Source organism: Molossus molossus, unplaced genomic scaffold (genome assembly GCF_014108415.1).
Source record: "Molossus molossus isolate mMolMol1 unplaced genomic scaffold, mMolMol1.p scaffold_m16_p_13, whole genome shotgun sequence".
Taxonomy (NCBI): domain Eukaryota; kingdom Metazoa; phylum Chordata; class Mammalia; order Chiroptera; family Molossidae; genus Molossus; species Molossus molossus.
Window position 1 is genome coordinate 53,323,518 of NW_023425348.1, and position 23,944 is coordinate 53,347,461.

Here is a 23,944-nt window from a genome sequence, read left to right on the forward strand (position 1 = left end):
CCCTGAAAGTGGTTGCTCTTTATCTTTACGTCTTTCACATCATGTGAAAATCTATCAGTGACAAATAGAAACAACCATAAAGCTGCAGAAATTAAAAACAGATCTTGGGAGTTAGGTACAAAATGTTTCCCTTTGGACATAAAGGGAATTTGCTGAGTCACTGAGTCCAGTATTTATAGCACCACGTAATCTGCTGTAATAACTTATTCTGTAATTCAGCAGCTCCTCCACAAGTCTCCATCAAAACTATGATTTCTCAAACATGCTAACAATGCTGACTAATAAGAAGGAAACAGTGCTACCTAAGCAAAATTAAACTAGAAGAGTAATCTATTTAAAAAGTGCTATTTGGGGACAAGTTGTTATAAACCTTTGTTTTTGCAACCCATAGAGAGTCATGAGTTTTACATTGTCCATTCTTTTCTAATTATATTATCAAGATGGACCTCACCAAAGGTTTTCTAATCCCGCTCCTTACGCCTTCCCCACTACATCACACAACAGAATTCACAGCCAGAGGAAGCTCACAGCTACAGGTTGTAAAGCTGGTAACCTATTAGCTCTACCTGGCTGAAGATGTTTTGTTTTGGCTGTCTAGGGTTTTAAAAAAATTAAGGCAACATGCAAAAATGAAGAGATTCTATATAAAAGCTAAATTTCCAGCTTTTCTTGAAGAACTGAGATGTGTTAAAAATGTTGCTGCCTTCCTGCTGGTGATGACCTCAGTGCTGTTTCTCCTGCCTGCTTGACTCATTTGCATTATTTATTGGCCTCACTAGGCATTTAGTTTGTAACCCTTGTTAAAAGCAAACCATGCCAGAGATAAACCCCCCATGTGGATCTCCTCCTAAGAATTCTAATCAGCACCTGTCTGTTATACTAGCCTACTAAAGGGGCCTCAGTCCCTCCAGCTTCTCAATGCTCCTGGACATCTACAGTCACATCACTGCCTGTTCAAGAGTATGCTATTGTATGCTTTTTAGTGTCAAGAATAATATTAGTCTAAACTCCTTAACATGACATCTTAGGCATTCTGTAATTTGAAACTAAATTACCTTTCCCATCATATTTTCCACATCTAATGACTAAGTAGATTGAGACTATCCTAACAGGAAGTGTCAAAAGGACCGCTGTGATGTTCTGCCCTTTCAACATTTTAATCAGTGATTTAGATAACAAGAAGTAGGATGATTTTCTCATTTAAGGAGAAGAAACAGGACATATTCATAATGTGTTTACATCCATCCGGAGAGATGCTTGCCTTAATCCTTTAACTGCCTTTGGCAAGAGCTCACCAAGAGAAAAAAATATCCAGGGTCAACGGTGTTTTAAGATTATGTACATGTCAATCATAAATAAACATAAAGATGCTAAAGTTCCTTTGCCTTTTATAGCACAGTAAGTAATCCTAAAGCATTTCTGAATATAGAATATCATTTTTGCAAGACCAAGAAGAAAAACAGGATGATGGATAAAAATATAAGTGACCCCTGGCTGGTGTGCTCAGTGGTTAGAGCTTGGGTTAGCTTCCTGGTCAGGGGCACATACCTGGCTGGATTACAGGTTTGATCCCGGCCCTGGTCAGGGCACATGTGGGAGGCAACCAATTGATGTGTCTCTTTCACATCAATGTTTCTCTCTCTCTTCTCCTTCCTCCTTCCCTTCCAGTCGCTCAAAAAAAAAATCACTGGAAAATATATCCTCTGGTGAGGATTAAAAAAAAAAAATGATTTAAGTGAGTCAAAGCAATAATTAAATAAAATAAGATCCACATATGCAGAGAAGGCTCTCTGCACAGCATTGGCACCTCAGGATAAATTATACTATGATCATGAACATTTTTCAGAGCACCAAGACGTGTTTAGTAGTCTGCTGGGGGCTGGGATGGTAATTCTCAGATGTTCTGTCGCATACAAGGTTTTAAGACATTGGGATGGAGCCACTGAAACAGCATGTAGCTGTATTAGAAAAATAAGTAACTGCCAATTGTGACACAGCATTTCACTACAGAGAGAGATATGCTGTAAAAAATGTAAAATGTATTAATTCCAAAAAAAGGTGATAGAAGTCCAGATTATTTTTCACTCAGTCCTCCTGGAGGATTCACATCCCACTCCGGGTGGACCCATCTCTCATGATAACACTTTGGCAAGGGGCACGCCCAGATGTCAGCTGCATGCACTTCCCAGAAGTCATGTCAGTTTCAGTTAACTTTTTTGGATGGGAAAGATAACAGATTTTTTAGCTTTGGCCAAGTATAGTCTCTGCAACTTCCCTCACCACACCAATTAAACAAATAAATTTGTTTTGTAAGAAAAACAACAAAGCAAAATGCGCTCGTTTTCCACAGCTTTCCTTGTAACACCACAGATCTTTATAAAATGAGTCAAGTCATCAAACATGCAATTGGGAAATCAATCACTTAGTAAATAGATAAAAATTCCGGTCCAAGACAAATGTCTCAACGTGAGAGGCAGCAAAAATGCGAACGGCAGCCAGAGAACACTTCAGAGAGAGCATTCTAGGACTTGCTTGAGCAAAACCAAACCTCTTCATTGTTTGTTAACCTCTGAGAATTCTGAATTAGTACTTTTGTTGTTATTTTATGGAAAATTTCCTACAAAATTCACAGGTATTAGGATGAAGCCAGTAAAATGTCCATTGCACCACGAAGAAGAACACGGATTATGGATCGTGACAATACTGTGAATCACAGAAGCTGTAAAATTGCATGACCTGAGCAGATGTTGTAATATGTAAAGTAATTTAGCATGGCATCATTGATTAGCACTTCCATATATGGTGTTTTACTTTGGTGAAACTTCTAATACAGTTCTTAATTTGAATTTATTGGGGTGACATTGGTTAATAAAATTATACAGGTTTCAGGTACATAATTCTACCGTACATTATCTGTATATTGCATTGTGTGTTCACTACTGAAAGTCAAGTCTCCTTCTATCACCATTTATTTCCCCCATACCCTCTTCTATCTCCCTCTTTCCCTCTGGTAATCACCATATCATTGTCTGTGTCCATGAGTCTTTTTCTTTGTTTAATCCCTTCACCCTTCTCACCCACCCCACAATCCCCTCATTTATTTATGCATTCAGTGGTTGACTCTTGTATATGCCCTGACTAGAAATCGAACCTGCAACCTTGGCATACCGGGATGACGTTCTAATCAACTGAGCTACTTGGCCAGGGCCTCCAATACAGTTCTTTAAAATATCTTCTCTTGTACTAATCAATATTTCTTTTAAATCACATTCCACTGTAAAATTAATGAAATATTGTTTAATTTATGTTGGTTCTCTCACCCAAGCACCTACAATAGCTCCTTACTGATCATGTTTGGATGTCAGAACTTAACATAAAAAATGAACAAAATGATAACGTTATTAGCTGACACACAGCACTTACTATATACCAGTATTTCTCTTATCTATTGCTGTGTAACAATAACAGCCCAAAAGTTGTTGGCTTAAAAATAACCATTTCATTATCTTTAACTACTTTATAGGCTGACTGATGGTTAATTAGGAAAATGGCTTCTGGACTCAGACTACAAGATTTTAAATAACTTTGGGTAAGTTACTTAATTTTTCTGTGCTTTATTTTCCTCATTTATTAAATAAAGATAAAAGTAGGGTTGTAAATTTCATAATCGCTCAAAGTTATAATTGTGAGGATTAAATGGCATGACACATGTAAGGTGTTTAGTACAGTGTCTGGTACCTGGGATGTATTCAATCAATGCTAGGTATTATTATTATTATTGTAAAATTTTATGTTTTTCCCCCCAAACTCAATAATAATAAATAACAAGTTCCATAAGTACCAAGTTCCCTAAAGGCAGAGGCAAGATCTTCTATGTTGAAGTTCTTCGTTTAGCTTACAAAAGGGTTCTGAACACAAAGTAAGAGCTGAATAAATACTTAAAGAGCCTCACCTGGGGATATGTTTTCATTGATTTTAGAGAGAGAGGAAGGGAGAGAAAGAGAGAGAGAAACCTCAATGTGAGAAAAAAAATATCCATTGATTGCCTCCTGGAAGCGCCCCAACTGGGGATTGAACCCGCAACCTAGGTATGGGCCCTGACTGGGAATCAAGCCTACAACCTTTTGGTGTGTGAGGACAATGCTCCAACTAATTGAGACGTGTATGACCACGCTCTGAGTAGATGGTAAGCTTGGGAAGGTGGAAGAAAGCTGCTGTTTGGGAGCTGGGTACTATGTGTGGTAGTTAAAGGGACAGATTTTGGAGTTAAAACCTGGAGTAAAGGTCTAGTTATTACTCTTTTCAAAAAACAAGTTTGGGCTCTGTTGGTCCTCTGTACTTTTGTTTTCTCATTTCATTAATTTCCTTCATTCATTATTAAGAACCAATTATGTACAATTCCCATCCTAAGAACTGGGGATCCACCATTGGACAAATGAAACCCTCTGCTTTCCTGGAGCCTATATTGTAGTGGCAAGACACAGAAAATAAATATGATGAATGTATGTGATGCACAAATATACACAAAAGGGAAAGGAAGGTAAGAGTTCTGAAGAGGGAGGGGTAAAATTTTAAATAGGGTTACCAGAAAAGGCCTCACGAGAAAGTGACATTTAAGCAAAGACAAGAGGGAACTGAGGGACATGATCATGGAGTTAACTTAGGAAAGGCCTCTGAGGAGGACGAGAAGCAGTTGGAGGGTTCTGAGCAGAGGAATGTCATGATTTGGCTTATGTTTTAAAAGGGTGGCTCTGGCAGCTGTGTTGACAATAGAATGTAAGGGGCAGAGGTGAAAGCAGGGAAATCAATACGAGGGCATTAATCCAGGCAAGAGACTACTGTGGCTTAGAAACGAAACAAGTGTACAAATGTCAGCCTCCCCGCCCAATACCTAAGGCTCCGGGTTCCAGGTGTGGCTAGCCGTTTGCAGGCTAGCGGCACCTTTCTAGCAGCAGCATGCTGCCTTCAATTCTTGCTTCCTTTCCATGTTTCACCCTTGAAGATTTCTCTCACTTTCTTGTACTTAGTTAAGCATTTAATAAGATATTTGTATTTTCCAACATTGTTAGTGTTTTATTGCTGGTGTTTGGTGGGGGGGAGGGTGTTTCAGAATATCTATTATTCCATCTTACCAGAGTGCAAGTCCCTAGGTGTTAATTCCACCTTTTCCTTCTTACTAGTTGTATGACCTTGGCAAGTTATTTAAATTAATCTAGACTCAGTTTCCTCAAACTTAAAATGGAGACAATAATACCTTGTCATGAAGATTATGGTCTAATGCATATAAAGTACTCAGTTGCAATGCTGGGCACACAGTAAATGCTTAATATATTTTAACTCCCTCCACCATCACCATCACCATTCTTGCAGCATCTTATACATCGTAGGCACTCAATGAGTGATTGCTGAAATAATCGACCAAAATAAATTACAAATTATAAATCTATTGGGAAAGATGTGCAGCTCATTGTCTCTGAGTATACAGCATGATCAGATCCAATTTTATAAAAATGTAACAAGGAGAATTCTTGCCACCCACTCCCTTTAAACAAGTGAATAGGGGCTGCACTCACATAGCTGTGATTCCTTAAATGCCTTAAGTTAAATACTCATGCTGTCTTTATTGCCACTTCCCATTACTCCAGGACCAGAAGTGAAGGGGGAGGTAATGAGCCGAATGTCAGTCCCAACAATCACGTGCCTTCAAGGACAGTCAATGTATGCAAACAGAGGCAACAAAGTAGGATCTCTCCTCTGTAACTCAGGGTCCACTGAGATGCTAGTTCCTTCTTCCAGGCAGACTCCTCAGGAGGTCTGCAGTTCACGTGGTGGCAGCGGGTGACACGGTCCCTGGAGGAGGCACAAGGCTCCTCTTTCCATGAGACTATTACACTCATTAATTATTTAAAGAAGATAGTATCAGACAAAAATGTAATTGATCTATTTTAAAATGAGTATAATTTAAAAATTTTCCATAAAATGTACTTTAAATATAAATCAATGCTATTTGAATTGTAAATCACACATAATCTGAGGTCAGTATAAATAGTTCTAGAGAAGTGGGTAAAGATTTGCTCTCACTAGAATCAGTTAACGCTCCACAAGAAAAAACTTATTTCATAACCTGAATCAATCATAAGGGAAATGTGGCATAAAAGAATGGATTACTTAGAACTAGCTCAGTTCCTCTTCAGGAATCAACTCACATTCTTGGTGACATTTATGGTGAATGAGCATCATCCATTACCCCATTATTCCCCGCAAAGGACAGCTCAGCACATGTTAAAAATATAACATATTATTATGTATTACATCATATATACTACATATATAATGTTAATATATTATTAAAAAGAATAAGAAGTTAAAATGGCTTTGAATATGGCTTACTTTTTTTACTTTCATAATATCTTTGTGAACAATAACTTAAAAAAAATTTCATAGTGATTTCTGTATACAAATCGAAACGATCAAATATTAGAAAATGCCTGAGGGAAAAGGTTATGGCATGAGCTTGCACCTTGTTTTCTGAAACCTAGATATCTGAGTTTCAGATAAACCCAAATCTTAGATAATAAGATGTCAGACTATGCCTTAAAGAAGAACTAAAAAAAAAAACAAACACGATTATATCTACAAAATATAAGCAATAATAGTTATTATTAAACCATGCATATAAAGCATTTAGCTTAGTTCCTGGTATGTTAGAAATATTCAATATAATTAATTATGATTATTATTCTTTCATTTATTTTCTTTCTATGGCAAATAGCTATAATAGTTATATTAAAATTAACATTAATACATTAATGGTGGTCATATTCACATGACAGTTTGTGGGAGACATTTTGCATGGCATCCATTTTGTTAAAATCTGCTCTGCCATCACCTTCCCCAAGGCAGGATATCTCTGCCTTCTGCATTTCTTTATCTCTACATTTCTTTAAGTAAAATCTGCTCTGCCATCACCTTCCCCAAGGCAGGATATCTCTGCTTTATCTCTGCATTTTGAACCATTTACTCAGTCTTTTGTTCCACCCGTGCTTCGGGGTGGTTACTCAATAACTATCGCTTGATAACAAATGATCTTGTTTTTCCTGCCCTATATATTGTGTAAATTTCCCCAGAATAAACGAGACTTGATCAGAGCCCTGTCTTGTCTCCATTTCTCGTGTCTCTTGTCCCTCCTCATCCTCACTCCCCCTCTAGAGTCCTCGTTGCTCGACCTGCGGGATGGGTCAACAGTTTAAAGATAGGATCTTATGGATGTCACTATTTCTAATTTGTCATTCAGTTTAATTGGGTTTTCTAGTGACACTGGTAAAATTCATAGACAACTGCTTCTGTAGTTAGGTCTAGATCATATGCAACACAAGAAAGTTATATGTAACCTTCAGTTTGGTGTGAAAGAAGGCAATTACACACCATCATTATGCAAGATCTTTTCAAGACCATTTTAAAAAATGGTGCCCAATCCATTACGCATACATATTTTAAATTCACATTTATACCCTCCTTTTAAAATTAGGCTATTGCCCCAAAGCACTTGTAAAAAAGTTCTAGAATCAACTGAGGAGTTTATGTAACCAAGATTTTTATCTTTTCTTAGTATATAAAACACTCTTTACAATAATTGTACTCACACCATCTTCTCCTAATTTCTTAGTATATAGACATGATTCGCCACTTAAGGTCTCAAATTCCAGAACACAAAAACAAATATTAAAAAACTAAGAAGAGCCGGGGCTGGTATGGCTCAGTGGATTGAGTGTCGTCCCACGGACTGAGAGGTCCCAGTTCAATTCCCGGTCAGAGCACATGCTGGGGTTGTGGGCTCAATCCCCAGTAGGGGGCGTGCAGGAGGCAGCTGATCAATGTTTCTCACATCAATGTTTCTCTCTCTTCCTTCCTTTCTCTCTAAAATATCTATTAAAAAACATATTAAAAAAAACAACCAAAAACTAACAAGAGAGTCAACTTAGACCTTCCTATATTCCCCAGCATCTGGTTTGACTCTTACATTGAATGGTAATTTGTACTTCAAACTCTGCTGTGTTATACAATAATCTAGAAGAAATGGTAGGTCCCTCTCCTCCAAGGTGGATATTTCTCAGAGAATGAGTAGGGTTAACAGTTTTGATTAGAAATTGATAATAAATCTTGAGGTTGAAGATTAATTGTTGGTAACAAATTACCCTTTGTGAGTAACAACTTCCTCTATAACATTAATAAAAGTCTCTTGATTTGTGTTGCTTTCATGTATATTATTGTCGAAGGATTCTCTAAGGCTGTCTGAAGCAAAAGAAATAACAGAAAGAGGGTTCTGAAAAGAAATAAAAGAGGAGAGAACAAGGAACAAGCCCAGGGAAGCATGGAAAGTTGACAGCCTGATGGTGAAGGGTTTAAATATTAAGGATTATTAAAAAGCCTGATGGGTATGTATAATTAACCACATTCCTTCAAATCTTGCTTTTTGCTATTAGTTTATTTAAACTTTTTTTTTTTAAAGTATGAGTGTAGCCCTGGCTGGTTTGCTCAGCGGTTGGTGCGACAAGGCCTGCGGACTAGAGAGTCTCGGGTTTGGTTCCCGCTAGGGGCACGTACCAAAAATAAAAAGTATGAATGTATAAGTAAAAAAATCCTTGAGATATATATATATATATGTGTATGTATGTGTGTGTATGTATGTGTGTGTATATATATATATATATATATATATATATATATCGTTGAAATTCCTTAATGAGGCACACAAGGCCCTTCAGAGTCTTGCCATAGACTACCTTTTCTTTCTGTCTCCATCTCCAGCCACAATTCCCAGTAAGTGACTCATGGTGTCTTCTCTGTCTGTAATATTCATGCCTTCCCTGCCTACCCATTCCTCACCTCATCCCACCTACAAGACAAAAGCTTATTTATCTTTCAAGGTACAAATGTGACAATTTCATTGCAGTGTTCCTTGTTGTGACAGGAATTAAGGTACTTACATAACACATTATATTTGTTTCAAACACTTATGTTATAATTTACTTTACAAACTTTTTTTTTTCTGTAAGTGTGTGCACTCCTCAAGGGCAGAGACCTTGACTCATTCACTTTTATTCCTGACATTTGGGGAACTGTAGTAGTTCAATGTCAATTAAACTAAATTATATTAAATTTATTTTGGAATAGAGAAAAAACCAGAGTTAGAGTAGGCTGCCTTATTTTCTGAAGAATAAACAAAAAGGCCCCAAACCTTTAATAATAATATGAAAGAAGCTGAAAAGTCTAGAAAAATACTCCACAAATACTTGTTAATTCTTCACTGAAAAACATAATAATAATTAATACTCATTCTAGAGCTTCAGAGTAAATTACTCCATAGCTGCCTTATATCAGTGAATACAAACTAATATTACTGAAGAACATCAACTCTAAACTAGTTAAAATAATGCGCGGATTTAAACTGCAGAAGCAGAGGTTATCTAGGCATTAGGAGAATAGGGTAGCTATCTAAAACTGGAAAGAAAAAGTGAGAGAATCAAGAAAAGGTTGTGATGAAAGGGAGGAGGAGAAAGGAATGCTAAGTTGTACTAAAGAACAGGAAAAAAATGAAGGGAGGAAATAAAAGCAAGACACTATTTTCTGGCCATTCTAAAATTCTGCTGGGCTGGAGGCCCCTGCAATAATAAACAGATTCATCTCTTTTCTAGGCCAGATTTGGATTCAGCCCAGTGATATTGCCTGTCTTCACTCTCAAACGTTTTTCTGCTGACTTATTTTTAAGATTAGTATTTGATTTTAGAGAAGAAAAAAAAATGAAAAAAGATTCTTTTTTTTTTTTTTTGGTGCCAAAAATGTAATCCTTTGAGACCTTTTGTAGGAAATACAATGTATCCAGATCATGAAGTCTAAGAACAATAAAATTCTTTTCCTGTTTTATAGATTTTTAAGAAACTCTCTTATCATTTACCAATGGGGGTGGGGGAGGACCGATGGAATATCAATTTTTCTTCCAGTAGCAATCACAATATCATAATGTGAGTTCATCTGGATTCCAGCAGTTAGAATTATCTACAAGCTATCATGTGTATAGAAGGACAAGTAGGATCCATAGTAATAACAAACAGGCAAAGCCAGTTTGTTATTCAGGTAACTTGTAAATCACCAGAGAAATACAGAAAAAAAATCCAGTGTGATTTTTGTAAAAATATGTTTTTATGAGAGAAAGAAAGGGAGAGAGAGAGAAAAGAATCAACCGGTTGCCTCTTGCATGCATCCAACTTGGGATCGAACCCAAAACCCGGGAAATGACCTGACGGAATATTGAACCTAAGACCTTTCAGTGCACGAGATGCCGCTTAACCAACTGAGCCATACTGGCCAGGGCCACCTGGTATGATTTTGAGTACTTAGTATATTTCCTATTAGAAATATGTGGAAATGAGAGATTAATAAAAATGATATGTGACAATTATTTATTAACCATAACATATAATTAATCAGCACTTCCCAACTTTGCCCCCCTTGCTCCATGTATGAGTGAAAATGGTTAGAGAAATGAGGGGGCAGGAGTTAGGACAAGTCAATAGCTCTAAACAAAAAGACAAAAACAGCTCCCAGAAGTGTGATGCCTAAATTGGGACCCACTTGAGGAATCCTGTTATAGTGAGAGTATATGAGCTTTGGAATGAGGTAGTACTGAGTCTGAGCCCTGGTTCTGCCACTTACTAGCTAAGTGGTACAGATTCCCTGTAAGCCATGCTTCCTTCACTGTAAGATGGAAGTGATACCCATTAAGTTTGATTAGGTACTGCAAATGTAGCATCTTGTACAAAGTAAGAATTCAATAAATATTAGCTATCATTATAATTCCTATCACCTTCTTCTGGACTTCTGTTCTTTACCATGTTCTATCAGATATACAGGCTTACACAAGAAAGATGCAGATGAACAGATTTTAGTTTACTCATTTTGGAGGGCAGGGGTTGGGGGCAAAATTACTGCCAAAGCCTGGTGACAGGAAGGTCATCGCTCAGGAGATGGCTCAGGAAATTCTGTGGCTCTCCATGCTTTAATGTTTACTTTCTGCTTCTCTGATTAGGTAAGCTGGTTTACAAAAATGACTTATTTCAGGTAGCGACCAACATATTTTCCTATCGCACCACCCTGAATATACAATAACTAGGTCTCAAGTTTTATTTACATTCAGATAAGCTAGAGGATGATCACTTAGAAAGTATAAGCAAAAGTTAAAATTTAGCAATTAAAAAATTAAAGAACTGTAAAATCATGTAGACAGAAATGAAAAAATATATATCCTCAAACTGAGAAACCATGCTTTACATTTCACATTTTTCCTAATGTATTTATTAAAATATAATTAATTTAATTATATACCACATTTTGAATTAGATATAATTTGAAACAATACAAAAGGTGACCTAAAAAGGGGGGATATCTTTAATACTCTCAATAATAAAGATGATTTTTAAAAAAATTATATAATGTGATCGGCTCTTAATAAAATTTGTTTTTCCTAAAAAAAAAAAAAAGTGACTGAAGCCCTCTGGGAGTGGAAAATTCTTAACTAGTAAGTAATAGTTCTAAAGAAATCTTCTATCAGCACGGGCAAACACCAAATACATTAATTATGCTCAGCCCTGGCTTGGTTGACTGGAGTTTTGTCCTGTATACCACAAGTTGGCGTGTTTGATTCCTAATCAGGTCACATACCTAGATTATGGGTTCTATTCCTAGTCGGGGCACATATGGAAGGCACCTAATTGATGTTCTCTCTCACATCAATGTTTCTTTCTTTCTTTCTCTCTCCCCTTCTCCTCTCTCTAAAATTAATGGGCATGTCCTAGGGTGAGGATTAAAAAAAAAACAGTATATGTATGAGAGTATGTGTGTGTGTGTGTGTGTATTCTGAGTAAAAGAAGCCTGACAAAAAAACATATATTGTATGATTCCATTTACATGAAATGTGCGTAAAAGGCAAATTTATAGAGATAGAAAGCATATTAGAATGGGGAGTAGTCCTAACAGTTCAAACCTGGCTGTTAAGGCATCATCTTCAAGAAAGGCTTTATAAGTTAAAGGCACTATGAGTTACACACAACTTACTAAAAGTAGAGAAAGTGAGAAGGAATAGTAGGGGAAAAAAATCATGACAAATTCCCAGGGATCTAAGATAGATCATGTCATAAGTGGAACATCTTTTATAACAAGTAAAGCTCTGAAAGATAAATATTACATCTCATCGGGGCCAATAAAATAGTCTGTTCTTATGAGAATAGTAAGCATATGTACACTATCTTTTCATTAAAAAGAAAATATGTAAGCAGTCATTAAAAATAATTAAGTATATGTGCTATCTACCTATTTAGGTATATGGTAGGATCTCCAGGATGTACTACTAAGTGAAAAAGGCAAGGTAGAAAAACAATGTGAATGATTTGATTACTTTAGTTTAAAAAAAAAAAGACAATTTTATCTGTATATTCTGGCAATAATGCACAATTTTCCCCTCCCAGGAAGAAATAAATGATCAGAGTAAATGGGAAGGGAAGTTTTTATTTTGCACTTTGTATTTTTTTGTACTTTCTGAATTTTCTAACCATGTATATGTATTACCTTTATTTAAGAAAATCTCCATTTGACTGATGAAATTATTTATTGTATTAGAAAGAATAATATAAGCTCCCACTGGCCATGTCAATGATTTATTCACATTGCTGCCCATGATATTGCCTGGCATAGTAACTCTGTATGTTGAGATGCTTAATAAACTTTTCCTGCACTGAAAAAATAAAGACTAATAAATATTATTAAAAATATTTTTAAGGTAAGTTTAAAAAGACAAATAGCTGAGTCCAATATCTGAAGTAATGCTAAGCAAGACCCAGGAGCTTATACTGGCTGAACAGTATGAGAACGACTCATTTGCAATCCGTGGCCAGGTAATGCAATTTACATGTTCAGATTTTCCTGAATTAAAAAATGCATTATGCCCCAGAAATAATTTCCCATAAGAAGAAATTTAGAAAGTATCTTAGAATCAGTTGAGCCACACTCACCCCACCCCCAATCCTCCTGTGTCAGTTGTCAATGCAGTGCTCTTTTCTCCAAATCTACCTTTCTTTGCTCTGCTTTGTGGCACAGGAGCTGGACCTGTAAACAATCCTCCTTTGCCAGCTGGCACATTTTTGCCAGTAAAGGGTAGTGAAGGGACACTGAAGTCTGAGTGGTGTGCTTTTTCCTCTGGCTTCTGTGGTAAGCATCTGCTAGGGCTGTGAAGGACACCCAGAGTGCTCACCACTTGCCGAGTTTCAGTGGTATTCCAAATGATGGCTTCCTATGAAGTTTCCCTGGCACCAGAGTGAGTGGGTTCCTAGCAAGACTCCAGAACTCCAGTAGGCAGTTTCCTGCTTGCCATCCCTAGTCTGTGGCACCTCAGTGAATTTCCGTGCCATCCACTGGCCACACCACTCCAACAAGGTCTGACCCTTAGTTTTGTTGGGGAAGGGACCTCTTCCAAGTTTATTCCTTTCCTAGGTACTCTGTCTGAGCCCTAGAGGTACTAGCTGCTCCCTTTATCTGTTATGCTTGTATTCTTTTTTAAAAAACATTATTTTTTATTAATTTGTTTTTGTTACAGATGTTTCTCCTTTTTCCTCCATTGACACCCTCCTCCCCATCCCCCCACCCCATCCCCAGCTTTGTTGTCTATGTCCATTGGTTATGCATACATGCATATAAGTTCTATGGTTTATCTCCCCCCACCCCACAACAAGTCTCTTTATTTCTTACTAGCTAATCCTGTTACTACTTACTAACTCCATGTATTAAATTTTCCTTGCTCATATTACCAGTGTTTCTGATTCCTGACTGGACCTTAACTAATTCACACCCAAACTAAATCAAAACAAATTAAATCAACCCAAGCCAACAACAAATAATTAAATCTGTAAATCCACACTTAAAACATAAGTTTGTATTGTTAAATTTGATAATACCATGTTAGATTTGAAACACCATGGCATTTGGTCCAACTTGTTAACTAAATTAAAAACTCCCACAAAACTAAAAACCACAGTGTGATGGTTTTGTAATGTGTAAACTAAGCTAAGCTAGAACTGTATTTCCCAGAATTAACTCCCCTCTGTGGCTCCAGGTTAGTGTTGGTCATAAGAGAAATTTGTCCAAAATTTGGGAGGCAAAAATGAAGCAGCAGCCATTACATCTGGAAGTCAGATCAGGATGCCAGGTGCTGCTGTAGTTCATATACTTTGTCACTGATCTGCTGGTTCATCTTGTTGACATGGAAAAGAAACTGAGCTCCTAGTTCCTCCAGTTTCTGCTGGATCTCTTCCTTCAGCTTCTCCTAGTACAGGGCCAGGTGCACGTGTAGCCCCATGGCCATCAGTGCTACTTCTCTTGCAGGTCATCTGCACTGTCGAGGATGGAGGAAGTAAGAGAGAGACACAGATTCCAGTTTGCCCATCTGATGACCCCTAGGGACTTCGAGGCCAGAGGTAGACCCTAATTCAAAGACTTACATAAACTTTTCCCACAGCTTCCATAATAGTGTAAGAGCTGGTCCCTATAATAAATTTCTTATTTCATATCACTCACGATGTTTCTGCTATTAGGTTCAAACACTTACTAATATACATTGTAAAATGGTTACATGATTCAGCTTAAAAAAAAAAAAAATCATAAATGACTTGGGTCATTTGAACAATTGAATTCTACTGTCAATTCTTATTTTCCCTATGTTTCTTTTTATTTATTTATACACAATATCTAGGTTTTAAAATACCTTAGATGTTGAAGTGGGAAAATTTTAAAATGCCATTTTCTTTAACAAATGCCCGTGTGAGTACTCTTAATTGCTATGAAGCTAGTTAGATATAGGATGAAGTATTCTAGCTACTCTGAGATACACAGACACATTTCCTTAGGTGGCTGAGAATCCAGGAGAGCCTGATCTATTTCTGTAACAGTGTTCTGCATGCTAGCAGAGAAATGAGATAAGAACTAGGAAGTTCCAAGAAGACTAGTATGTATGTATTAAAGGAAAACTAGAGGGCCCGGAGCTGGGCTTAAGCTGGGAAGGAAGAGCAAAAGATGATGTTCAAACTACAGCAATGTCATTAGTTCTAAACCCAAATTCATTTGTTTGACATTTTTGCTATTTAGCCTTGTTTCCAATCATATTCAGTATGACTTGCCAGTTCTCAGAAGTGTGAACCTCGTAAAATCCACTTTCGGTTTTAGAAGGCAAAGAGGGATAGTCCGTGCCTAGCAGCAGAGAAAGAGCCCCTGATTAGGGAGAACTCTGGGTTAAGACCTTTAACTCAGAGACTGTGGGCAGATTATTTGAAATAAAGTTTTTTAGAAAACTGGCCTTATCAATAAATATTTATTGAGCACCTACTGGCTACTAAGAAACTAGCTAGGCCTCATCAATTAGAAATGATGGATAAAACAAAAAAGATAGGCAGAACAAAAGGAATAAGACTATCGCTAGCATCTAAGGGCATGATCATTTCATAGCAAGGACTCTGCCTGAGGCACTTCATCTGCTGCCTCATTCTCTACAGACCTGGGAATATTTAATAAATCCATGAAAACATGGAGTCCCTTAAGCCAGAAGTCCTTCCATACCACCTCTTGAAGCCCTAAAGCTAACTGCACACGGCTCAACAGTGAGTCAACCTGGCTGCCACAGGCTTACTGTTTCCTACTGCACATTTCAGAAGGATGCACTAAATGTGCTGTGCAGAGTATAGCTATTTAAAATTCCTACAAGTCCTTCATAAGAAAAGAGAGAATAAAAAGAATTTGCTGAATTTGCCATAAAACTAACTTCTTTATGAAAAGGCATGGATAGGAGAAATGTAATAAATGTAAATGTAAATGACTGAATTATGAGTTACTAAACACTACAGAAAATTCTCAGAAGGTTCATAAAAATTGCCAATGAAGTTAAACTCTGATTTCTGCCCCTACAGATTTATTTTGTTTGTTCATTCGCTCATTCATTCATTCAACATTTATTTACTGATTGACATTAGAATATCGCATCAAGTAAGACACACAATATCCCAACCTCATGGAATTTACTTTCTGTGGTGGGTGAAAACACTCAAATGTAAACAAATTAATACATAACAATTTTGGTTGTTATAAAGTGCTATAAAAAATTAAGCAGGGATAAAATGGGTGGTTCTGCTTTAGGAGACGATTTAGTATTAGAGATATAGATTAAATTTCCTACACATAATATACAATAAATGTTATAATAAATATAACCACAGATATGTCCTAGGTACACTAAACTGAATTTATATACTAAATACTGAATACATTTATATAAATCATAAGAAGTTTATATACAGGTCAATGAAACTTACCCTATAGAAAGCACTGGTCAAAGGGAGTAATGATGCAGCAATGTTATATTCTTCTAAACTTGAACAATCCTTAGACAAAACAAAGAGAAATAAGTATTAGGACATTTACTGGAAATCACAAATGTATGGAAACAAAAATCTGGGATATATTGTTTACTGTCCTATGGAGTTCTTACTTTTATTCCAAATTGTCACTAAGATATACTAACGTAAGTTAGGAAAAGAAAAAATACTGTCCCTGAAGCACATTCTTTTAGAAATGAAATAAAAATACATTTGAGAAAGATATTTTTACACACTCATGATGAACAGCTACCTTTAACTTACCTGCTTTCCAAAAATTGTGATAAAGTATGTAATTTATGAAGAACAATTTTTGGAGGGGGTTTTTAGTACATTTAACTACTGTATTTCACTGAATCTGAGATACACCCCCACTCCCACCCCTATTTTAAATTCTCTGAGACTGGAATGCATCTTATAATTAATTGGAAATATTTTTTCTCTCTTAGTGTTACATACAAAGGATATTTGTTATTGATCAGGCAAAAAAATATTATCGGTGCTAAAACCCACTGGGTGGAATAGTCAGAAAATCTTACTGGGTAATGTGAAATGGTGCATCTACTAAGAAAATAGTAGGGTAATTTCTCAGAAGTGAAAAATAGAATTGTTATATGATCCAGCAATTCTACTTCTGGGTATGTACCCAAAATAACACTGACTTGAACAGATATTTGTATATTCATGTTCATAGTGGTGTTATTTAGAATATCCAAAATGTGAAAGCAACCCAATAGATAAGTGAACAAACAAAATGTGTGCACACGCGCGCGCGCGCACACACACACACACACAGAATATTATTCAGCCTTAAAAAGGGAGGAAATTCTGACACACGCTACAATATGGATGAATCCTGAGGACATTATGCAAGTAAAATAAGCCACACTATATGATCTAAACTAAAAAAGCTTCTGCACAGCAAAGACAATCATCAACAAAATGAAAAGTAATCTACTAAAAGGGAGAAAATATTTGCAAACCACTTTTCCAGTAAGATATTAATATCCAAAATATTCAAGGAACTCATACAACTCAATAGCAAACAAACAAACAAACAAACAAACAAACAAAACCCCCCAAATAACCCAATTACAAAGTGGGCAAAGGAACAGACATTTTCTCAAAGAAGACATACAAATGTCCAACAGGTACATGAAAAGGTATTTAATATAATTAATCATTAGGGAAATGCAAATCAAAACCACAGTGACATTACCTCACATCTGTTAGACTTGTTATTATCAAAAAGACAAAAAATTACAAGTACTAACAAGGATGTGGAAAAAAGGGAACCCTTGGGCACTGTTGGTGGTAATATAAACTGATACAGGCACTTTGAAAAATGACATGGAGGTTTCTCAAGAAGTTAAAAAATAGATATGATCTAGTAACCCAAATTCTGGGTATGTATCCACAGAAGATAAAATCATTATCTTTTTTTTTTTTTTTTAAATCCTCACCTGAGGATATGTTTTTATTGATTTTTAGAAAGAGAGGAAGGAGGATGGGGGGGGGGAGACGGGGGGGAGGAGAGAGAGAGAGTGGTTGCCTCCCATACATGCCCTGACTGAGGGATGATGTTCCAATACATTGAGCCACCCAGTCAGGGCTGAACTCATTATCTTGAAGAGATGACCTGCACCGCCATGTTCACTGAAGCATTATTTACAATAGCCAAGGCATGGAAACAAACTAAGTGGCCACCAATGGATGAGTCATAAAGAAAATGTGACTTATATACATAAGGGAATATTATTTAGCCTTAAAAAGGAGGGAAATCCTGCCATTTGTAACAACATGGATAAGTCTGGAGGGCATTATGGTGAGTGAAATAAGTCAGACACAGGAAGACAAATACTACATGGGATGATCTGTAGGTGGAATAAAAAACAAGTTGAACTCAGAAACAGTAAAATGGTGGTTGCCAGGGGCTGGGGCATGGGGAAAATGGGGAGATGTTGGGAAAAGGAAACCAACTTTGAATTATAAGATGAATAGGGTCAGAGGATCTAATGTATAACATGGTGATTACAGTTGGTAATACTGTATTATATAATTAAAATTTGCTAAGAGAACAGAAGTTAAGTATTCTCACTAAAAAAGAATAAATATGTAAATATGTGAGGTGATGGATATGTTGATTAACTCAATTTTTGAAATCCTTTCACAATTTATACTATATCAAATCATCATATTGTACACTTTGAATATATTACAATTGTATTTGTCAATTATACCTTTCTCAAAAAAACTGGACAATAATATACAGTTAGGCCATGTAGGAAAACATCATACCTTTCTCCAATATAGTATCACTGTATGTTCGCTATCATGTCCATGGATATTATAAAATAATCCCAGAACAAGGCAAAAGTCTGAATCATCTTTTTCTTCCTGACTTATTCCTCACCCCTTTGCTTAGGACACTGCTATGTACAAGAATGTCATCCCCTGTGTCCTAGCACATCTGAGTTTCTTTAACAGAAATGCCTTGCATGTTTCTGAAGACTGTCATGAGGCCCAAGGCAATAAAGTTCAACAGACTTGAGCTGTAATCTTCTCCTAAGGAAATGGTTGGGATGCCAAGATGCCTTTTGACTTTGATTTCACAGCAGGGCTTCATTTGTAATAATTCTGTCCAAACTTTAAATGACAACAGCTGTGATATGAAGTCCAACACACTCATTTATAAAGATTTCCCACAAATTAAAAAAAATTAAACAATGGGGAATTTTAATCCATGACCAATTAGCAGGGAACAGGCAATCATAAAACATTTAGAAGCTATTTATTATCTTACAAAATGTTTACACATTTTAGTGCATGTCTCAAACCTGAGCACCAGTCAAATGCTGATTGCAAAATATAAATATAAAATTCTTTGCAAATCACGTTAGAGACATTCTAAGTTAATTAGGTTGAAAAATGGGGAAATTTTAAAACAATAAGTCTACAACTATTGACATAGCAATAGTATTCCGGAATAGTGCAGTTATCTATTGGGGAATCAGTCCATAAATACACATCCTGAACTCCCTGGTGCTTTTGCCACATAATAGCAATGTAGTTACAGACATACCAGGCAATTTATAAACTTGCAAGAACTTGAATACTTATACATACTTTATTCTGAACTCTGCTATGTAGTTTTCCTTTAATTTTCCTGTTACAATTGAAGAGTGAGCCCTGCAATCTTAATTTCCCATTACCCTCAATTACTTCATACTTTCAATCTGCATACCTTTGAACTATCATGGTCAGCATTCTTGTTTCATAAAACTCTGGAATCTCTCAAAAATGGTATATTTAAACATTAAAGAAAAAGACTGAAAGGCACAACTGCCTTTTTCAGAATGTCGTATACAACTTTTCTTTAGTTTAGAAGACGTAGCTCAGAAAAAAATTTTTTGAATTGTTCAAACATTGAGAACATCTGCATCTTTTACATAGGGACAAAATTAAAACTACCAAAGCCCCAAATGGCATTTTATATCATACTACTCTGCTGCTCAAAAATGTCATCTTTGGCCCTGGCTGGTTTGGCTGAGCGGTTAGAGCTTTGGCTTGGCTCAGCGGTTAGAGCGTTGGCCTGTGGTCCGGAGAGACCTGGGTTCGGTTCCCGCTAAGAGCATGTACCTCGGTTGCAGTTTGTCCCCGGCCCTGGTTGGGTTGTGTGGGTGGCAGTCACTCGATGTGTCCCTTTCATGTCGATGTTTCTCTCTCTCCCTCCCACTCTATCTGAATAAAAAATGGAAGGATGTCCTTGGGTGAGGATAAAAAAAAAAAAAATTGTCATCTTGTTTGACCATTATAGGATAATGACCAAACTCCTCTTATAGGCTTGTAAGCTCTCCATGGTGTGGACCCAACTCCACACCCAACCAACCATATGACACCTCCTGCTACAAGTTTTAAATGCCATCTTCTTTTCCACATCTCAGTTATTCCCACCACATCTAATAACCCTAGGAGTACTGTCTCTGCCTTGCTTTGTCATTTACATTCTCCCCCTCTTGGCACCACCAATGCATTGCTCCTTATATTTCCTACCATTTCTAAGTATAGTGCTAAGCACAAAATAAACTAAAGGACTCTTACTGTAGTTTTGGCCTCAGGTTATATTTTATTATAAGTTCATTTATATTATAAATAATTATATTATAAATAAGTTTATTTATATTATAATTTATATTATATTATATTATAAAATAAACTTAATATATAAGTTTATTTAATGCTAAATAAACTTATACAATCATAAAGAATGTATCAGAATTTTGAATTGGTTAGTTAACATGTACCATGACTCCCATTGGGTAGAAGGTAAATGCCAGGCTTGATAAATAATAAATATCAAGTTTTTTAAAAAGTTTTTGAGAGATTGGCCCAAGTCTGCACCACTTCTTTTCCCCCCACCAGTCCACTTTCATTTATTTACTTTTCAATAAGTTTAAATCCTTGAAGGGAACAGCACTGCACGGATTCTGTGTCCAATGGCTTTAGCAGGAAGGTACTTCGGAATTTAGCATGAATCATGCCACTGTTTCCACAAACACGAGTTACCTTCTCCCAGATTACTCCAGTTTTGTTCAGTTTGCCACCAGGAGTCACTGTGCTGTTCTCTGTTTTGTATATATAGCACATCTCTTGCCCAGATATAATTCAGTTTCATCTTGAGCATAAACACTTTCAACTTTAAGAAGAGCTGTGTGCTCCTTCTGGTTCCAGAGACCTCGCTGATAGACAGCAAAAATGGCCTTGGACCACAGCCTTCCCACCATATCTGTTGTTACAAAAGTCCTGCTCCCTGCAGGCTTCCACAGGCTCCGAGAGGGTGGAAGAGCTGCTTCACCTGTATATGCCTGGAAACCAGAACACTGCACCTGGAACACAGTAGCAACAGCTAACATTTATCGAGGGCTTACTGAGTATCAGACCTGTTTTAAGTATAGATTTACACAAATTATTTCACTAAATTTTTACAACATCTCTACGATGTAGATCCTATAATTATTTTCATTATGCTGATGAAATAACTGACTCATTCACAGATTAAATAATTGCCTGGGGTTACACGATCACAAATGTAGGTGCCAGAATTCGAAACCAGGTAGTCTCATCCCAGTATCTGTGCTTTAATGTCTATGTTCTTTTGACTCTTAAATGCAATAAGGTATGGAACGAAACTAAAAATGGCATCTGTTGAAACATATTTAGGCAAAAGAAGTCTTCTAGTAATTATAAACAATATCCTCAAGAGAATTTGAAACCATACTACATTTATGAAAAAGCATTTAGAAATAAATAAATAAATTTATTTATTTATTTATTTATTTATTTATTTATTTATTTATTTCCTCACACAAGCACATTTTTGAATTTATCTTCAGATAAAGCGGGAGGAAGAGAGGGAGGAAGAGAGGGAGAGAAACATCGATGTGAGAGAGACACATCGAGTGGTTGCCACTCACACGACCCCAACTGGGGCCGGGGACAAACTGCAATCGAGGTACATGTCCTTGGCGGAAACCGAACCCAGAACACTCTGGTCCGTGGGCCGAAGCTCTAACTGCTGAGCCAAAGTGGCCATGGCAGCATTTGGAAATTTAAAATGTGATTCCTAAAATTAAAATGCAAAGGAAGGGCTAGAAGAAAAAATTTTGTCCTATCTTCAGAAATTTTTTTAAAAATAAAGAAATATAGAGGATAAAGTCAATGCTTCTAAGATAGGCCTAATAGGAGTTCTGCAAATAGAGAACAGAGAAAGTAAAGGTAGGAGAAAGCAAAAGAAATAATGAAAATAATTTAGTCCTCATTTGCAAAGAGTGTCAACTAGTATAAGTGAAAAGATATTTGCTAGAATGAATAAAATGTGGTATATTGATATAAATTAATACTACATAAAAATGAAAATATAAATTACGGCTATATTCAATATCATGGCGAATTTCTCAAAGATGATTTTGAGCCAGAGAATTAAGTAAAAAAGAATACATTACCACCACTATCATCATCAAATTAGACAGTAATGAAACATATCTTCTTGATTAACATTAGCCTCTACATCTGCTGATCCCATCAAAGCACATAAAGGTCAACATGTGCCAATACAATATAGGATTTCATATAGGCTACCATAGCGATGACAAAGAATTGCTTAAATCGTACCATACTGACAAAGTAGAATCCAACAAAGTTAGATCAAGTAGGAGAAAAGATAATCAGCGAGGAAGATTTCATGGTAAGTGATTTAAAAGAAAACGATTTGATGGCATGAAACTAGAAATCAATTGCAACAAAAACATGCAAAGACATTTGAACACATGGAGGCTAAATAGCATGTTATTAAACAATGAATGGGTTACCGAGGAGATCAAGGAAGAAATAAAAAACTTCCTGGAAACCAATGAAAATTAACACACAACAACACAAAATCTATGGGATGCAGTGAAAGCAGTTCTGAGAGAAAAGTTCATAGCACTACAGGCCTACCTCAAGAAATAAAAAAAATTCTAATTGACTGTCTAACCTCACAACTTAAAGAATTAGAAAGCAAACAAAAAGAAAACCCCAGAGCAACTAGAAGGAAGGAAATAGTAAAGATCAGAGCAGAAATAAATGACATAGAGACCAAAAAAACAATTCAAAGGATCAATGAAACAAAGAGCTAGTTTTTCGAAAAGATAAACAAGATTGATGGACCCTTGGCTAGACTCACCAAGAAACAAAGAGAGAGAACCCAAATGCACAAAATCAGAAATGAAAGAGAAGTAACAACTGACACCACAGAAATACAAAAGATCGTTAACAGCTACTATAAACAATTACATGGCAACAAATTCGACAATCTAAGTGAAATAGACAAATTTCTAGAAACACACAGTCTCCCAAAACTGGACCAGGAAGAGATACAAAACTTGAACAGACCCATAACAACCAAGGAAATTGAAGAGGTAATCAAGACTCTCCCACCAAACAAAAGCCCAGGCCCAGATGGCTTCACAGGGGAGTTTTACCAAACATTCAAAAAAGAACTAACACCCATTCTCCTCAAACTATTTCAAAAAATTCAAGAAGAAGGAAGACTTCCAAACACGTTCTATGAGGCCAGCATAATTCTAATTCCAAAACCAGAAAAAGACACTACGAAGAAAGAAAACTACAGGCCAATATCCCTGATGAACATAGATGCCAAAATCCTGAACAAAATTCTAGCAAATCGGATCCAGCAATACATCAAAAAAATTATTCACCATGACCAAGTGGGATTCATCCCAGGGATGCAAGGCTAGTACAATATTCACAAGTCAATAAATGTGATACACCATATAAACAAAATGAAGAATAAAAATCACATGATCCTATCAATAGAAGCTGAGAAAGCATCCGACAAAATCCAGCATCCATTTCTGATAAAAACGCTCAGCAATGTGGGAATAGAGGGATCATATCTTGACATAATAAAGGCCATA

The 23,944-nt window shown here is 36.4% G+C and overlaps 1 protein-coding gene and 1 pseudogene across 2 annotated transcripts in view; both read right to left on the reverse strand.

Moving 5' to 3' along the window:
• The window catches only part of SBF2 (SET binding factor 2), a 417,243-nt gene that overhangs the window by 105,462 nt on the left and 287,837 nt on the right, over positions 1 to 23,944 (reverse strand). For both annotated transcript variants that reach the window (XM_036258297.1, XM_036258299.1), the window contains exon 17: positions 16,407 to 16,475. In XM_036258297.1, coding sequence (XP_036114190.1) covers positions 16,407 to 16,475 — 69 coding nt within the window. The remainder of the gene's footprint in view (positions 1 to 16,406; positions 16,476 to 23,944) is intronic.
• LOC118627846 lies at positions 20,923 to 21,253 on the reverse strand (annotated as a pseudogene).